We start from the raw sequence: 16303 nt of genomic DNA, 5'->3' as shown, positions 1-16303 counted from the left end.
TTGCCCCTTTCATAACAGGGCCAGAATAAAGTTCCTCTCAACCTTATTGATGGGCTTAGAGTGCTGGACAGACCAGCAGGAGACTGTTTATCTATTAAACAACAAATCCAGGGATGCTCTAGAGCAGTGGTGGCGAACCTTTGGCACTCCAGATGTTATGGACTACAATTCCCATCAGCTCCTGCCAGCATGGCCAATTGGGGCTGATGGGAATTGTAGTCCATAACATCTGGAGTGCCAAAGGTTCGCCACCACTGCTCTAGAGCAAGCAGTCAGGTTTTTATGCACGGTCATAAACAATCTTAATTCTATGTATTGTCGAAGGCTTTCACAGCCGATTCAACTGGTTCTGGTGGGTTTTCCAGGCTGTGTGGCCGTGGTCTGGTGGATCTTGTTCCTAACGTTTCGCCTGCATCTGTGGCTGGCAACTTCAGAGGTGTATCACAGAGGAAAGTCTGTTACATACTGTGTCTAAGTGAGAAGGAAATGTTTGGGGTATATATTGTCCTTGTCCCAGGGTGGGGAACCAATCAGTAAGTGTTTGGGTGGAACTTGTTATGCAAAGATGTGGTTGATAGTATAGTATTGCGGGTGGGGCTTATCAGTCCTTTTCATGCCCAGTAGTATTGGTGAATGCAAATCCTGTGCTTGGGTGGAGTCCATTGTTCATGAACTTAGCATATTCTATGTTCATGAACTTAGCATGTTCATGAACTTAGCATATTCTAATGCAGAAGCAAACCATTTTCTCAATCGCTGCACCTCAACTGATCTTACTAACATCCTTATTTGAGACAGAACATAACCTGAATCGAGAATGGTGACCTACTTGTTGAGGAGAGGAAAGGTGCCAACCGCCCGTCACCTAAAGAGGAAAGGTAGCCCGTGGCAAGATGTACAAGAATTCAGACAGATAGTCCTGCCAACACCACCCCCATGGACTACATCACACAACCAGGTCCCTAAGTGGCACAAACCGTATCACCTTGCCCGGAACCCAGGTACTGACGCAACGGCTGCTCAGCAGGATCCAAGGTGAGGCATGGCGTACGGAAGACCAACCCCGCAAAACCTGAACTACAGCACACACGCACAGAGAATGAAGGGGGGGGGGGAGGGGAGATTCTAGGCACTGAAAGTCACTCCCATAAGACAGTCAAAACAAATACTTTATGTGTATCTGCCTGAACCTGCCCACCATTAAGCAGTCAGCCAAAAGAGGGAAGGGTTCTGCAGTGGTTCATGAATGAGGTAAAAAAATTCATCATTCCACAAAGCTTGAATGTCATCCTTTAAAACGAAGGTGCTTTTTTTTTGATGTTTTATGGCTACAAATGAAGGCAGGAAAGGACGTGTGGCCAGTCTCAGAAACAACAGGGAAGGAAGAAGAAGACTTGGAAGGCACTCGAGGTGAGGGAGGCTTCCCATGCTCACTGAGAGGCAGCACAGCGCACGGCTTGGCAAAGCCTTCCTCCACGACATAGCAGAAAGGGAACAGAGTTATGCAACATTAAATACAGGTTTAAATCCAAGCTGCAGGTTCCTGCCTCATTTAGCATACAATGATCCAGACAATTTTACGCAAGAGACGGCACTTGAAAAGGTCAGATGGGGACAAGCTCTGACTTGCGTGCACAAACCACAGTGGAATGGCGCTTTTGGCACCCAAAGGGCCCAGACAAGCAAACGGTCTTTCCCTCCTGCCCAAAAATTTCCAGGAACTTCCCAAGTGGAGTTGGAATCCCTACTTGAAGAGGCCAAGCCTTGGCTTCCTATGATATAAGAACCCGCCTTGAACTCCCGTCTTTAACTAAGCCAGTTTGTTCATCCATTTAAAACCAGGCAAATCAAGAGCCAGAATGGTGTAGCACTCAAGAGTCTCAGACTGGGATATGGGAGACCCAGGTTCGAGTCCTACTCTGCCCCGGTAGCTTTCTGGGTAGCCTTAGACCAGACTCACTTTCTCAGCCTATCTCATAGGGTGGCTGCTGCAAGGAGAAAATGATGTACTATCATGAAACTACTTTATACTGGATCAGAGAATGGATCCATAAAGATCAATATTCTCTCTGCTGTGTAGCAAAGGCTCTCCATGGCCTTGTACTGAGGTCTTTCATATCACCTACCACATGTAGGAATGCCAGGAATTAGGGATGCCAGCCTCCAAGTGGAACCTGGGGGGGTCCCCTGGATTACAGCTTATCTCCAGACTGAATAGATCAGTTTCCCAGAGCAAGTGGATGCTTTGGAGGGTGGATTCTAGGGCACTGCATCTCACTGAGGTCTTTGTCCTGTCCTGGATCCATGCCAAACCCTCCAAGAGTTTCCCAACCTGGATCTGGCAACCCTACCGCCCCCCGTACATCTCCCACTAGTGGTCAGTGGGAACCTGACAACCCTACCAGGAATAGAACTCGGGATCTTCTGCATGCCAAAAGCAGAAGTTCTACCCCTGAACCACAGATTTTTCCCAACTAAACCATAATGCAGCACCCATTCCGACTATTGCTTGGAGGCTCCATAGAAAAGGCAGCAGCTGCAAATAACATATTGCAGTAAAAAGAAAATCCTCTGATCAATTACATGCAGGTAGTAAGGATGGCAATTGGGGGAGGGGGGAACAGTTCTTCTGTAAGAAAACTGACACCATACAAGCCCTCCAAAGAGAAGAGGAAGCTGAGCCAGCCACAAAGCTGACATTCCAGTTTAGCCAGTTCTGCTAGGGAAGAAAAGCACAGAGAAAAAAAGAGAAGGAAGAAGGGAGGGCAACAGTCAGATTTATGTTATTCTCCAGTACACTGTGCCCGTGTGCATAAGCATGGTTGCAGCCACTCAGCCAGAACACTGGATTTCATGCTCCACACACTAAGAATGTCATCTTTCTTCTCTTTTAAACCAAAAAAAGCAAGCTTCTAGGCCTTATGGGCTTTGGTTTGAAAACCTGCAAGACTAGATGAATTTCAGCAGTGTTTGAGGGACAGAGGCAGAACTGAACAAGATTCATTTACTCCAATATTTATACACCACTTTTCTCCTCAGTGGGAAAGCAAAGTAACTCACAACACCATTTTCCATTTTCCCCTAATAACCATTCTGCGAGGTATGTTAGGCTTGAATGGAGGAACTGGCCCAAGATCACCCAGCAACTTGCCATGGCAGAGTGGAGATGTGAATTTGATTCTCGCAGATCTAGACCAACATTCGTACCATTAAACCGGGTTTTTACTCCTGTTTAGCTTCTTAACTACATTGGTCTCCCCACACACACTATTTTTGCTCTCATTTTTTCTTCTCATACCACGCAAATGGCATGATAAAACATGGAAGGAAGGAAGGAAGGAAGGAAGGAAGGAAGGAAGGAAGGAAGGAAGGAAGGAAGGAAGGAAGGAAGGAAGGAAGGAAGGAAGGAAGGAAGGAAGGAAGGAAGGAAGGAAGGAAGGAAGGAAGGAAGGAAGGAAGGAAGGAAGGAAGGAAGGAAGGAAGGAAGGAAGGAAGGAAGGAAGGAAGGAAGGAAGGAAGGAAGGAAGGAAGGAAGGAAGGGAGGGAGGGAGGGAGGGAGGGAGGGAGGGAGGGAAAGAGGGAAAGAGGGAAAGAGGGAAAGAGGGAAAGAGGGAAAGCTAAAGAAAGGGAGGGAGAAAGAGAGAAAGAAAGTAAGAAAAAAGAGAAAGAGAAAAAGGTAAAGAAAGGGAGAAATGGAGAGAGAAAGAGAGAAAGCAAGCGAGAGAGAAAGCGAGCGAGCGAGCGAGAGAGAGAGAGAGAGAAAGAAAGAAAGAAAGAAAGAAAGAAAGAGAGAAAGAAAGAGAGAAAGGAAAAGAAAAAGAAAGAAAGAAAGAGAGAAAGAAAGAAAGAAAGAAAGAGAGAGAGAAAGCAAGCAAGCAAGCAAGCAAGCAAGCAAGCAAGCAAGCAAGCAAGCAAGAAAGAAAGAAAGAAAGAAAGAAAGAAAGAAAGAAAGAAAGAAAGAAAGAAAGAAAGAAAGAAAGAAAGAAAGAAAGAAAGAAAGAAAGAAAGAAAGAAAGAAAGAAAGAAAGAAAGAAAGAAAGAAAGAAATGGCTGGGAAAGAGAATAGAAGCAGCGTGTTCAGTCCTACTGGGATTCCTAGGCATTCCTACTGTGGCTGTTCCTGTCACCCACACACCCAAACCCCCAAAGTATTTCAAGGATGCCTACCAGACGGCCCTCTTTAAGCTGTCCTTTCAGCAGACTGTCCAGAGGGAAGGAGACAATGTTGTTCAGGTTCTGCACCTGGGGGGTAAAAATCAGTAACAAGTTTAAAGTTCACAGTATTTGTGAGAGTAAAATGCCATCAAATCACAGCCATCTTATGATGACCCCAATAAGGGGAGTTCAAAGCGAGTAAGAAGCAAAGGTGGTTTGCCACTGCCTTCTTCTGAACAGACTTCCTTGGTGGTCTCCCTTCCACACACTGACCCTGCTTAGGTTCCATGATCTGACAAGATCAAGCTACACCATGCTGACTTCCCTCCCTTACAGTGTTTAAACATACACAATAGAAGACCTCTTCCAAATCAAAACAAAAGGACTAGTCTAGCATTCCATTTCCCGCAGTGGCCAACATGTTGGGTATGTCTGTCAGGAGTGCTTTGATTGTGTATTTCTACATTGCAAGGGGTTAGAATTTATGGCCCTTGGGTTCTCTTCCCACTCTATGATTCTACGTCCTAGTTGACTGGGTTTTTTTCAGATTCTGTGCCAGTGTAGCACAATGGTTAGAGCACAGACTTTGACCACAGAGACCAAGGTTCAAAGCCTTATTTTGCCACAGAATCCTGATGGGTGATTTTAAGTCAGTCACTTCTCACATTCAACCAAAGCTGTATTCAGGGACGTAGGTATAGATTTTTATGGGGTGGGTCCAGGGGGTAAGGCCACGCCCCCACCTGCCTCTAGGGGGTGTGGCCACACCCCCCAAGCCCCACCCCCAGACTCAGTGCTTATAAAAGCAGCTCTCTGAGGCCAGGGACGGCAGACTCTCCTGCCCTGCCCTGCCCTGCCCCACCCCACCCACCAGCAGGGCTCTCAGCCGGCAGCTGGCAGTCCCTTCTGCCCTCCCCTCCAGGCAGAGGGGTAGCTAGGGAAAATGGAGCCCAGTGCAAAATTTGAGTTTTGCGCCGCTGCCCCCGCCCCAATGGGCGGCTGCTGTGATGCTGGAATCCATCCCCAAACAGCATAATTTTCGATGGTGTTTAAACTAGGGAGCCCCCCCACCCTTGCCTATATCCTTGGCTGTATTGAAAATTTCAGGGGAAGGAGAAACTATACACGCTACACAAAAGAAGAGGGAAATAGAAGGTCCGTTCCAGACCCCATTTGATCCCTTTGTCAACCTGGATTCCAGCTTTCACTTGAAAACAAAGCAGTCTGTATACCAGGTAGATTCATAGGTGCAAAGTGAAATGCACAGACAGCACTCAGCCTATGAAAGTGAAGGCTTAGGAAAAATACTGGCAACATTCATGAAGAAACTCCCGGTTATCCTGTCCTCCCTTTCCCCAAAATATTTTCCGATGGAAAAAATTGTTTTGGACATTTTATGGAGCACTAATAGTTCCTGGCATGGGCAATTGATCTTGGGTTGCACCTTTGGGTTTGTGACACAAGGAAATCAGTAGGAGCTCCTGCGATATGTTTCTTGTACTAGAATGGGACTGGAGCAATGTGGATCCAGCAACCCTACCTGCCCATCCTCTGCCAAGGGCTACAGTGGCTCCGGCAATCCTACTCAGGCAAGAAAAGACCACCAGAAATGGAGCAACAAATTTGTGTACATTTTAATGTAGAAAAATGCAAACCAGAAGAGTACAGTATTTTGAGCAAAGCAATTGTCTTGGAAAATATTTTCCCCTGAAATTCCATTGGGTAGATTTGGTAAATAAGCAATGAGTTTGGAGGTACCTTGCTTTAATCTAGACTAGTGCCTTCCTTTATAACCCAACCTGCAGCAAAGAAACATGTGCCTGCAAAACGTATTTGCAATCCATTTTGGAAGAGTTCAGAACGTTCAAAGGAAAATGCTGCTCTAATTACCAATCAAATTACAGTTCAAGAAAAGGACGCCCTTGAAACCATGTTTTGTGTATCTGGCGTACCAAGAGAGCTGTGCTGAACTCAAGAAACATTTTGGGTTACCTATACAAGGGCACTGACTCCCCATGATATGACTTGATGCAGAAAGGGAGAGCTCATTTTAAAGGGGCCTTGTTTCCTCATTGAAAGCTCAATGTTCCCCATTCTTAGCACTGAGGATGGATCAAAAAAAGATCTGAAACAGTTTATTGTTCCCAGATTTCTGTTTGCTGCATTTACATTGGACTTTGTACAGTTGAACGTGCAACTCTGCATTCCATATTTTTGAAACCTCCTATGACTATTTGTATTTTTGGACATTAACTTATATAGTCCAATTGTTTTGTTTATTACTCAGCAACTATTCAATAATTACACTGAGACGTTGTACACATAAAATAATTTACTAACTGCGAACTATGAGTTTACATCCCATTAATTTGGTGATTAAACAACACATAGTCCCTTTGAACAATATATAGTCCCCCATAAAAGGTCTCACAGTGTAATCTCAACAGGGTTTTTCTTTTGTATATTGGATTTTCCACCGTGTTGCCTATATTTTTATTTTACTATTCTCCCTGCATTTGCAGGCCTTTACCCAAGCAAGAAACGAAGCTTTGTGCAGCTTTAGTAACAGACTCCTTGTTATTCTAGGCAAAGCCCTTTCTCTCAACCAAACAGACCACCTCAAAGCAGCCTGTTTTATAACTGGGCCCTGGAACAAACCGAGTAGAGAACTGGCTCCATGCCAGGAAAGGAACACGCCTTCTGGAGAGTCAGTCAGTGAAATAAGAAACCAAAAAGAAACTGGCATCAACTTAATCATTCCAGAATTTCTGACCAAACCGTCATTTCCCAGCATGCAAGGGAATTGAGGAATGTCCTGAAGTCAAAGTCAGCAGGACATACCTGTCCAGGAACAGGAGACTTTTTCAGCAATAATCCATTTCAGTGCAAAAATGGCTGAATTTCCGTGTATGGCCCGCACGCTTGCATTAAAGAGAGCGTTTTGAATGCACAGATGTTGCATTTTCCAAGGAAAAGGAGAGTCAACGTGGTATGGAGGTTAGAATGTCTGACTAGAATCTGGGAAACCAAGGCTGATTCCGCATGGGCCAAAAACAGCAGTGTGAAAACGGTGTGAAAACGGTGTAAAAGGGTTTTAAATGGTGTAAAAGGGTTTAAAATGGTGTAAAAGGGTTTATACTGTTTTCACACCGTTTTCACACCACTGTTTTTGGCCCATGCGGAATCAGCCCAAGTTTCAATTCTTCCTCTCTGCTATGGAAGCTTACTGGGCTGACCTCAGGCCAGTCACATAGTCTCAGGCAAACCTGCCTCAAAGGACAAGGATAAAATGGAGGAGAGGAGAATGGGATAAGTTCCTTTTGGGAGAAAAGCAGGGCATAAATGAAAGGGCAATATTCAGTGGCGAAGCTACAACGGGGACATTTGACCCGGGCACCCCACATTCAAGTTACATGGGGGGGCGCACAATCACCCCCCCAAACCCCTCCCCCTTCCTGACTCGCCTGGCCCCACCCCAACAGACTGCTCCTGGCAGAGCCTGTTGAAAGAGCAGTCTGTTTGGGACTGCTCCCTCTGCTGGCTTTCAGCAGGCTCTGCCAGGAGTAGTCTGTTGGGGTGGGGCCAGGCCAAGGAGGGAAAGAGGCCAGGCCCTGCCAGGCTGCCCCAGACCACTGCGGCACCAAAGGTAAGTGGGGCGCGGGGGATGGGGCGCAGACTGGGCCCGTTGGAAGCGTTCCCTCCCTCCTCCCCCACCCCAAAAGCCCAGCTGGGCCTGCAGGCCCCCTGCAGAAGCCTACCCTCCCTCCTCCCCCACTCAAAACATCCAGCCGGGACTGCATCCCTAGCAGTCTGTCTGTGCCCATGGATGACAGGATCCACGGACAGAGACAGCTCTTCTAGCGCCCCCCCCCCCCCCAGCCCCTTTTAGAATGATCGGGTGCAAAAAAAAATCATTGTTTGGTGGGGGGGGGCAGTCACTGGCCGGGGCGGGGTGAGGCGGGGGCGCAAAACTCAGATTTTGCCCCGGGCTCTATTTTCCCTAGCTACGGCCCTGGCAATATTACTCACTTCTGTGATTGATGCTTTGGGTGGAGTCACAAGGTTATCACATATGCCCCCTTGGGCATCCACCACATGGATTTTATAATGGGCGAATCAGTCCCATGTTGAATAAGTGAGATTTCTGAATCTGGGTCTCCTTATTTCTAGTTCAACTATCAGTGCGGCACCATGCCAGCTCTTAAGTTTAAAGTACTGGATTTTTAGCTCTTTAACTGTGCACATTTTGTACAAGGCAGTCAGAAAACAATGAGCTTATTGGGCATGAAACAAAATCTGTTATTTGCTTCTAAATATTTTAATGGAGTACAGAATGTTTAGCTGACAGAGACTCTCCACTTGCTTTTTAAAGCAGAACAAAAACCTATACAAGTTCCAGGCTCTTATGTTTGTGACACATATGGGCAACTCTGGATATAAATTTTACCAGTTGGAAAATTAGCTGAATTAGATGTGCAGCAACTAGGGCACAGCATCACCATATCAGCTGTCTCATCCAGCAAAACCAACTGATAACACAGCCAAAGCCTGGGAAATTTGTCACAGCATTCCTTATAGGGTTGCCAGCTCTGGGTTCAGACACTCTTGGAGGTTCTGGGGGTGGAGCCAGGGAAGGGTGGAGTTTAGAGAGGGAGGGACCTCCACAAGATACAATACCAGAGTCCCGCCTCCAAAGGAGCCATTTTCTCCAGAGGAATGAATCTGTCTAGAGATTGGCCGTAAGAAGCCACCTGGAGGTTGGCAAGCCTAGTTCCTTACCAGGTTCTTGAAGAGTGCCGTCACTTCCCTGGTGAAGACGGCCAGGTTCAGGAAGCCTGTGGAAAGCTCGTGGTTGTTCTGAGACAAGTGGTTGTTTCCAAAGTTTTCTAGAGTTTCAGAATACTGCTCTTCATTCTCCACATGTGCTATTAAAAGGAGATATCCGATGTAAGGTCAGAAGAAAGGGTTGCTAGAAATCCAGTTTTGAATCAGAGAGTCTGCTATTTGCACTGACTGTCCAAGAATAAAAATGAGAAAATACCAGACCTACCAGTTGTTTACATAAATACTTGGCCGTTTTTTAAAAAATCATTAATAAAGATTAATATAACAGAAAAATATAAGAAAAAGGATCCTATAATAGTTACACTTCTAAATACTAAGAGTTAATACATATGTGCATATCTCTATCTTTCCATCTATCTAAACTTAAACCTATTACCAATATTGACTATTTTTAAGGTAGATTCTAATAGGAAATATTAATTAAAAATACTGGTATTTGATTACAGTTGTACATTTGTAGAATTTTTCTCACAAGACAAAGCTCATATTGCCAAATTCTGATAATCTTATCTTACTTCATATAATTTATAATGTCTGGTATTTTTTAATTAAGTAGAAAATAGCCAGAGTGGTCAATCCCTGGATTGGGTCTGGGGGAACCGCCACATTTTCTGGCTCTTCCTTCCCTCCCCTCCAGAGTCGAGATCTGCTGTGAAGCGCCAGAAACCTCTTTTGCATTCCAAGCAAGAGAGATGAAGCCCACAGGAGCACTACTGTCAACAGGGTGTCATCGACACAGAGACAAGCAAGATGGGTTGAAGCCATGGCTGTCCATTTCAGTCCCAAATGGAATTACTTCACTACTCTCATTTTATTTGAATGCCCTTTTTTTCTTCTTTGAGCACTAGGAAATAAGTCTTGGGGCTTTATTGTCGGAGGCTTTCATGGCCGAAATCACTAGGGTGTTGTGGGTTTTCCGGGTTGTATGGCCGTGTTCCAGTAGCATTTTCTCCTGACATTTCGCCTGCATCTGTGGCTGGCATCATCAGATCCTCTGAAGATGCCAGCCACAGATGCAGGTGAAATGTCAGGAGAAGATGCTACTGGAACACAGCCATACAACCTGGAAAACCCACAACACCCTAGTCTTGGGGCTCTCTTCACCATCTTATTGGTTGCGTGCTTGAGTTGCTGGTCCTGAAACACCCTGAATTGTTGCCTTTAACAGCTGGAAAGAGGCTTCCCACCTCCTTGTTCTCTGATGGGCACAGAAGGGCGTCTCAGCACATGACTGGGGGCAGGGGTATCATGACTATGGCTCAAATCTGTCCCCAGAAGCCAGCTGCATGGGCTCCAATTGCTTCAACTATCACAGATAATGCTTCATTTTTGTTTTTTGAATGTGCACACCATAGCAAGAATGGGGCTCAAAAATGCTCGCGTAATATGAATTCAGTCTATTATTGCAATACTGAAGGAGAGTTACAATCTCTAAAACCCACTGACTTTAATGGACTTTAAAAGATATAACTCTGTATTGCCTTTGTTGGTGCAGATTCTCTCGTCCTCCCCAATGGGTTTCTAGTCCTTATTGGCACTGTTAATGTAGATCAGGTTGAGATTGCTTCAGCTGTTAACGACTTCTTAATGGGGTGTAAATTCTCCTTTTGAGATCCTCAAACCTCCCACATACAACCTACCTCTCCCAAAACTGCACTTTTTATGGTACCTGAGATGGCAATCAACTGCTAATTCAGTTTTGGTCTGCAGTGTGGATAAGGCCTTTTGCAGGAAGCATTGCAGACAGCAAAAAGAGCAAGCTCTGGTAGCTAACAGCAGCCACTAAAATAAATTCCTACACCACTGTAAGAGCTGAAAATATTAGCTTTTCCAGAAATGATCTATATTAAATTTAAGCATCTTTCATTGCTTTCCATATACCCGTATATACTCGAGTATAAGCTGACCTGAATATAAGCAGAGGCACTTAATTTTACCACAAAAAACTGGGAAACTTATTGACTCGAGTATAAGCCTAGGGTGGGAAATGCAGCAGCTGACAAGGATGCAGTGCCCCAGATATCAGCACACAGAGGCGGGCAGGTTCTTGCCCAGTACGGCACAGACAACACAGACGCTGCCAGCATGCAGGAGAAAAGAAGACCGGTGATATCAGCAGCCATCGGACCACAGACAGAGGCTGCAGGCGCCCGCAGTTGAGTGGGAGAGACCGGAGAACACCCGCACTGCACCAGAGAACAGGTAAGTTGGACCCTCACTCGAGTATAAGTCAAGGGGGGCTTTTTCAGCATAAAAATGTGCTGAAAAAGTTGGCTTATACTCGAGTATATACGGTAGATTAAAAAATTGAGAGTTCAGAACAGGAGAACCAAAACAATGCATATGAGCTATAAACATAGGGTATGTGATCCTGGCTTTGTTTCATGGGATATGCAATGTGGAAAAATCTTCAAACCGTTTAGGGTTGCATTAGTCCTTATATGCCCACCTTCTCAGCCCCAGTTCTTTAAATTCAAACCTGAGAGTAAACCTTTTATTGGCATAATAAACAGCACAGATTAATAGTGAACACAGAGTAATACAACCATGGTTGCAGCTTAATGACATAACACAAGTACTTAGCCACCATTTCAGAGATAGCAGAAGAATCATTCTTTAAAAGACAAGGAATGTTTTCTTGGTCTGATAGATCTTCTTTATTAATGAGTAGAGGGGTCAGCAAATTAGACCTGACTGTCTAATTATAAAATGGGCAATGAAGAAGCATATAAATTACAGATTCAGTCTGCTTCATGCTGCAATCAGAGATCCTGTCCTGGTTAAATTCAAACCACTGAATGTAAACTTCTAAACAGTGGCGTAACTAGAAAGTGACCAGAGGGGGCTGGAGTCCCAGGAACCACTTGGGCAGGTCAGGTGGGGGGGCGCATTGGCGGGCCGCCTCCTCCCTTGCAACTCCATCCCGCTCCCAATTCCACAGGGAGTTCAGAGGCAGTTTGAACTTCATGTAGGGCTCACACAGTTGAATGATGAGCAAGCCAGCATTTATCTGGCCTTGCCCCCAAGCCGAGCTTAGATAAATGCTTGTCAGTTCAACTCTGTGCCTGCCCCCTATCGAGAGCCATGTGAACATGTGACAGAAAGGTGTGCCAGTTAATTTCCTTTTGCCACAGATTTTGAGGGGGATATAGGGTGCCCTGATCTGAATATACAAGCTAGCCTGATCTTTTCAGATCCTGGAATCTCAGGGGTGACCCTGGCTAGTATTTGGATAGGAGACCACCAATGAAGTTCCAGGGTCAAGACACAGAGACAGCCAATGGCAAACCGCCTCTGGATATCTCTTGCCTTGAAAACCCCACAAAGCCATCATAAGTCAGCTTTGACTTGATAGCAAAAAAATGGGGAGTCGCAGGCAGAAATGGTTCATACCACATTATGGAAGGGGCTGCAGCTTAGAGGTACAGCATCTGCTTTGTATTCAGGAGGTCTCAAGTTCAATCCCTGGCACCTTGGTTAAAAAGAAAATGTAGCAGATGATATGAGGCACCCGTATCCAAGATTTTAGAGCATTGCTGCTGATCGAAGGAGGCAAGACTGATTTTGATAGATTTTTGGTCTAATTCAGCATAAGATAACTTAATTTGCTCTTCACCTAATACCTGATCCCACTAACTGGAGAAGATGGTGACTGAATCTGGAACCTTCTGCAAGCAAAGTGAATACACCAGGTTTGCCAGCCTTGCACCAGAAAATGTTGGGAGAGTTTTAGGCTGGTTCCTGGGGAGGATGGATTGTGAGGTCACTTCTGGTTGACACTCTAGGAATTTTTTCCAGTCTTTGTGGCCTTTATACAGAGATTGAGGGAGATCCCTAGACAGCATTATCAAATGCTATCTACGCTTCATTTTTCTCCTGCTTGTCAAATTATCAAGGGTGACAGACTGAGATAGGAAGCAGGGGTTCCCCTGCTGACAGCAGGCCAATGGGATCCCTAGCCATGGCCCCTCTCCAAATTGCAAATAATCATACTTTGCAGGCAATAGACTGAGGAGAGTGGTGCCTGATCTAAGCCAGTGTTTGTGCCAAGTGGGTCATAAAGGGTGCATTCTCCAAAGCCCTGACAAGACAGTTAGACTGACATTTCGAAACAGTGACGCTCCCCACCGTACACCTGCCTGCTCCCTGCCAGTCTTCAAGCACCCTCCCTCCTGTCCCACCACACCACCATGCACAGAAGTTTAACTTACTGAGCCCAGAGGTATGAATGGCTTTCACATATTTCTTGATCCTCTGGAGAATGGCTTGGTCGCCGTCCAAGCTCTGCAAGGCAAGAGTACAAAGGGCTCGTCAGAGTTGCTGGGTAGTGCCAGGCCACACAAAGTCCCTTGGAATGAGCCGCCTTTGGCAGATGTTCAGCACAGCTGCTGGGTACCCAAATCTGGACAGATCCCAGTCACAGGAGAGAAAGTGCTTTGGCAGAGATGGGCAGAAAATTCCAAGCGGCCCAGGACAGACCTTAGCCACAGGCCCAATTCCTTTGCCCTCCCCCCCCCACCCCCCGGTGCATCTGAATGCTTTCAAGAATGACTAGGAAAGGGTCAAAAGCTTCTATTCTACCCCCTTTCCTGTCATAAAGCACAATCCCAGTTTTGGCCTTCTGGGGGCGCTGTGTTAAAATGTTGCTAGTGTAAATTACTGCTACTGATGTTCTCCAGAGTCCACCTCTTTTGCCAGAATGTCTAGAAATGAAATCTCAGGAAATGGTGCCACTTAATTATGTCTTAGCTCTTATACACATTCATACATCTCAGTGCTAAGGAATTATGTAGCACCACCACACACACACACCCCGAGCCAAATGCACTAACACACTAAGGTGCCAAGCAGAATATACCCTCTGCCCACTTTCTTTTTCAAAATTGTATTATAATCTCACACAAATACAAACATTGTAAAAATAAATTGGAAATGCAAACACAACACACCACAGAAACAAATGGTTGAAAATGAACCCACCAAACAACCCCAGTTAAGGAAAATCCGAATCTAAATTATGAAACAACCTTTTCCATTCTCTGCATTGTATTTGACCATAAATTATCTAATTCGTAAGTTAATTTTGTTAAATAAAAAGTTAACTCTACCAAAATATAAATCTCTTTAGTTTACCTAACCAGTCATGTAGGCTAGGAGCAACTTTTTGATTCCAATTTCTAGTGAAAATCAATCTTACAGCAGTAATCACATAAAAAACCATAATCTTTTGGTCTGTGGGAAAGTTTGGTAACTAATTTAATAAAAGGGATTCTGGTGTAAATGGACTTTGTTTTTCCAAACCAGGTGATACGAGTTTTCATTACTCGTGGCCAGAATGATGAAGAATGGGTACATTCTCACCAAATGCGAAAAACTTCTGCTTAAGGTACGCTGCAAAACAATTATTTTCATTTGTTATTAACTTTTGCTAATAGTAAAGGGAAGAGATGCCACTTATATACCATTTTCAATTGATTTTCCCTATACAAAAGGCTTATAGTAAAATTGGTACCTAGCAAAAATATGAATTTCCATTTCTGGTCATCTAAGATATTTCCAATGTTTTTATACCACTTTATTTGAAAATTATCATCAAATTTAAGAAATACCATTTAAGAAAGAAATTTAAGAAACAATAGAAGCACATAGACATTAGATACTGATCAATTATAATCTAATATCATAAGTTTCTCGAAGTGTGATAAAGGTCTTAAAGCAATTTTACCTTATTTTTTTTAATTGCACCCTGAAATATCTTCTGATTTGTTAATATTCTATTAAGGCAGTGGTCTGCAACTTGCAGCTCTCCAGATGTTCATGGACTACAAATTCCATCAGCCCCTATCAGTATGGCCAATTGGCCATGCTGGCAAGGGCTGATGAGAATTGTAGTCCATGAACATCTGGAGAGCCACAGTTTGCAGACTCCTGTATTAAAGAAATGCACTCCAGCTGATAACCAGCGTGGTGTAATGGTTTAAGTGTCAAACTAGCATCTGGGACACCCAGGTTCAAACCCCCATTGGGCCATGGAAACATGCTGGGTGACCTTAGTCTGGTCGCTCTAGGCCAGTGGTGGTGAACCTTTGGCACTCCAGATGTTATGGACTACAATTCCCATCAGCCCCTGCCAGCATGGCAATTGGCCATGCTGGAAAGGGCTGATGGGAATTGTAGTCCATAACATCTGGAGTGCCAAAGGTTCGCCACCACGGCTCTAGGCAAACCTAACCTACCTTATAGAGTGGTTGCTAGGGGAAAACTGAGGCATAGAGAATTATGTAAGCTACTCTGGGTCCCCATTAGGAAGAAAGCATACCTGAAGGGTCACTCCTCTCCTATCACCCTACCTGAGAACTCTGGTCATCTCCACAGGTCCTGCTTTGGTCCCCATCATCTGAGGCTAGGCCCATGGTGGTGAACCTATGGCACTCCAGATGTTCATGGACTACAATTCCCATCAGCCCCTGCCGGCATGGCCAATTGGTCATGCTGGCAGGGGCTGATGGGAATTGTAGTTCATGAACATCTGGAGTGCCATAGGTTCGCCACCACTGGGCTAGGCAGCTAGTTTGCACCAGAAGCAATGTGATCACACCAGAGACACCAACTGCCCTCACTGCCCCCCCTCCCCATTTCACCTCAGCATTTCTTCCAGCCACCCAGCTTAGCAGCAGCAGGCAAGGAGCTAGTTTGGTACGCAGCAAATGTCACCAGCGCTTGCCGATTTCATCTGCAAGAAAACAGCAGCTTCTGCTCTGGAAAATGGCACAGGGAGGGGAAGCAGGTCCTCACACTCCAAGGAATTTCCATTTCTGGTCATCTAAGATATTTCCAATGTTTTTATACCACTTATCCCTGGTCTTCAGGGATCAGTTCTTAAGTTTGCCAACTTTGACCTGGAAAAACCCTGAGATTTGGGGGTGGTACTCATGGATGGGAAAATTCATTGAGGGATTTCACCTAGAACCTACAGTATATTATAAAACCAACCTTCTGGAGCTGCCATTCTCTCCAGAGGAACTGAACTGTGCAGTTTGGAGATCAGCTGCAATTCCAGGAGAACTCCAGGCTCCACCTGGAGGTTGGCAACCTTAGTTCCCCAAGAGAAACCAGCATCACAACACTGTAGTATCACATCCCTGCTGAGCAATCCCTGCACCCCAGATCCCACCCCTCAGGTACCATCTCCAAATTTCCAGGAATTTCCCCATTTGGAGTTAGTAAGTCGGTTTGTATTACTAGACCTAGCTGCAACATAGAGATCAAATGTACTGTGTTTCCCCGAATATAAGACAGTGTT

The 16303-nt window shown here is 45.1% G+C and overlaps 1 protein-coding gene across 1 annotated transcript in view; it reads right to left on the bottom strand.

Annotated features, from left to right (window-relative positions):
• The window catches only part of ASAP3 (ArfGAP with SH3 domain, ankyrin repeat and PH domain 3), a 79602-nt gene that overhangs the window by 40117 nt on the left and 23182 nt on the right, over nucleotides 1-16303 (bottom strand). The window contains exons 2-4 of the mRNA XM_048501822.1: nucleotides 13212-13284; nucleotides 8935-9080; nucleotides 4168-4242 (exon numbers count right to left, since the gene is read on the bottom strand). Coding sequence (XP_048357779.1) covers nucleotides 4168-4242; nucleotides 8935-9080; nucleotides 13212-13284 — 294 coding nt within the window. The remainder of the gene's footprint in view (nucleotides 1-4167; nucleotides 4243-8934; nucleotides 9081-13211; nucleotides 13285-16303) is intronic.

This window comes from Sphaerodactylus townsendi, linkage group LG06 (genome assembly GCF_021028975.2).
Source record: "Sphaerodactylus townsendi isolate TG3544 linkage group LG06, MPM_Stown_v2.3, whole genome shotgun sequence".
NCBI lineage: Eukaryota > Metazoa > Chordata > Lepidosauria > Squamata > Sphaerodactylidae > Sphaerodactylus > Sphaerodactylus townsendi.
This window is presented reverse-complemented; position numbering and strand designations above follow the sequence as displayed.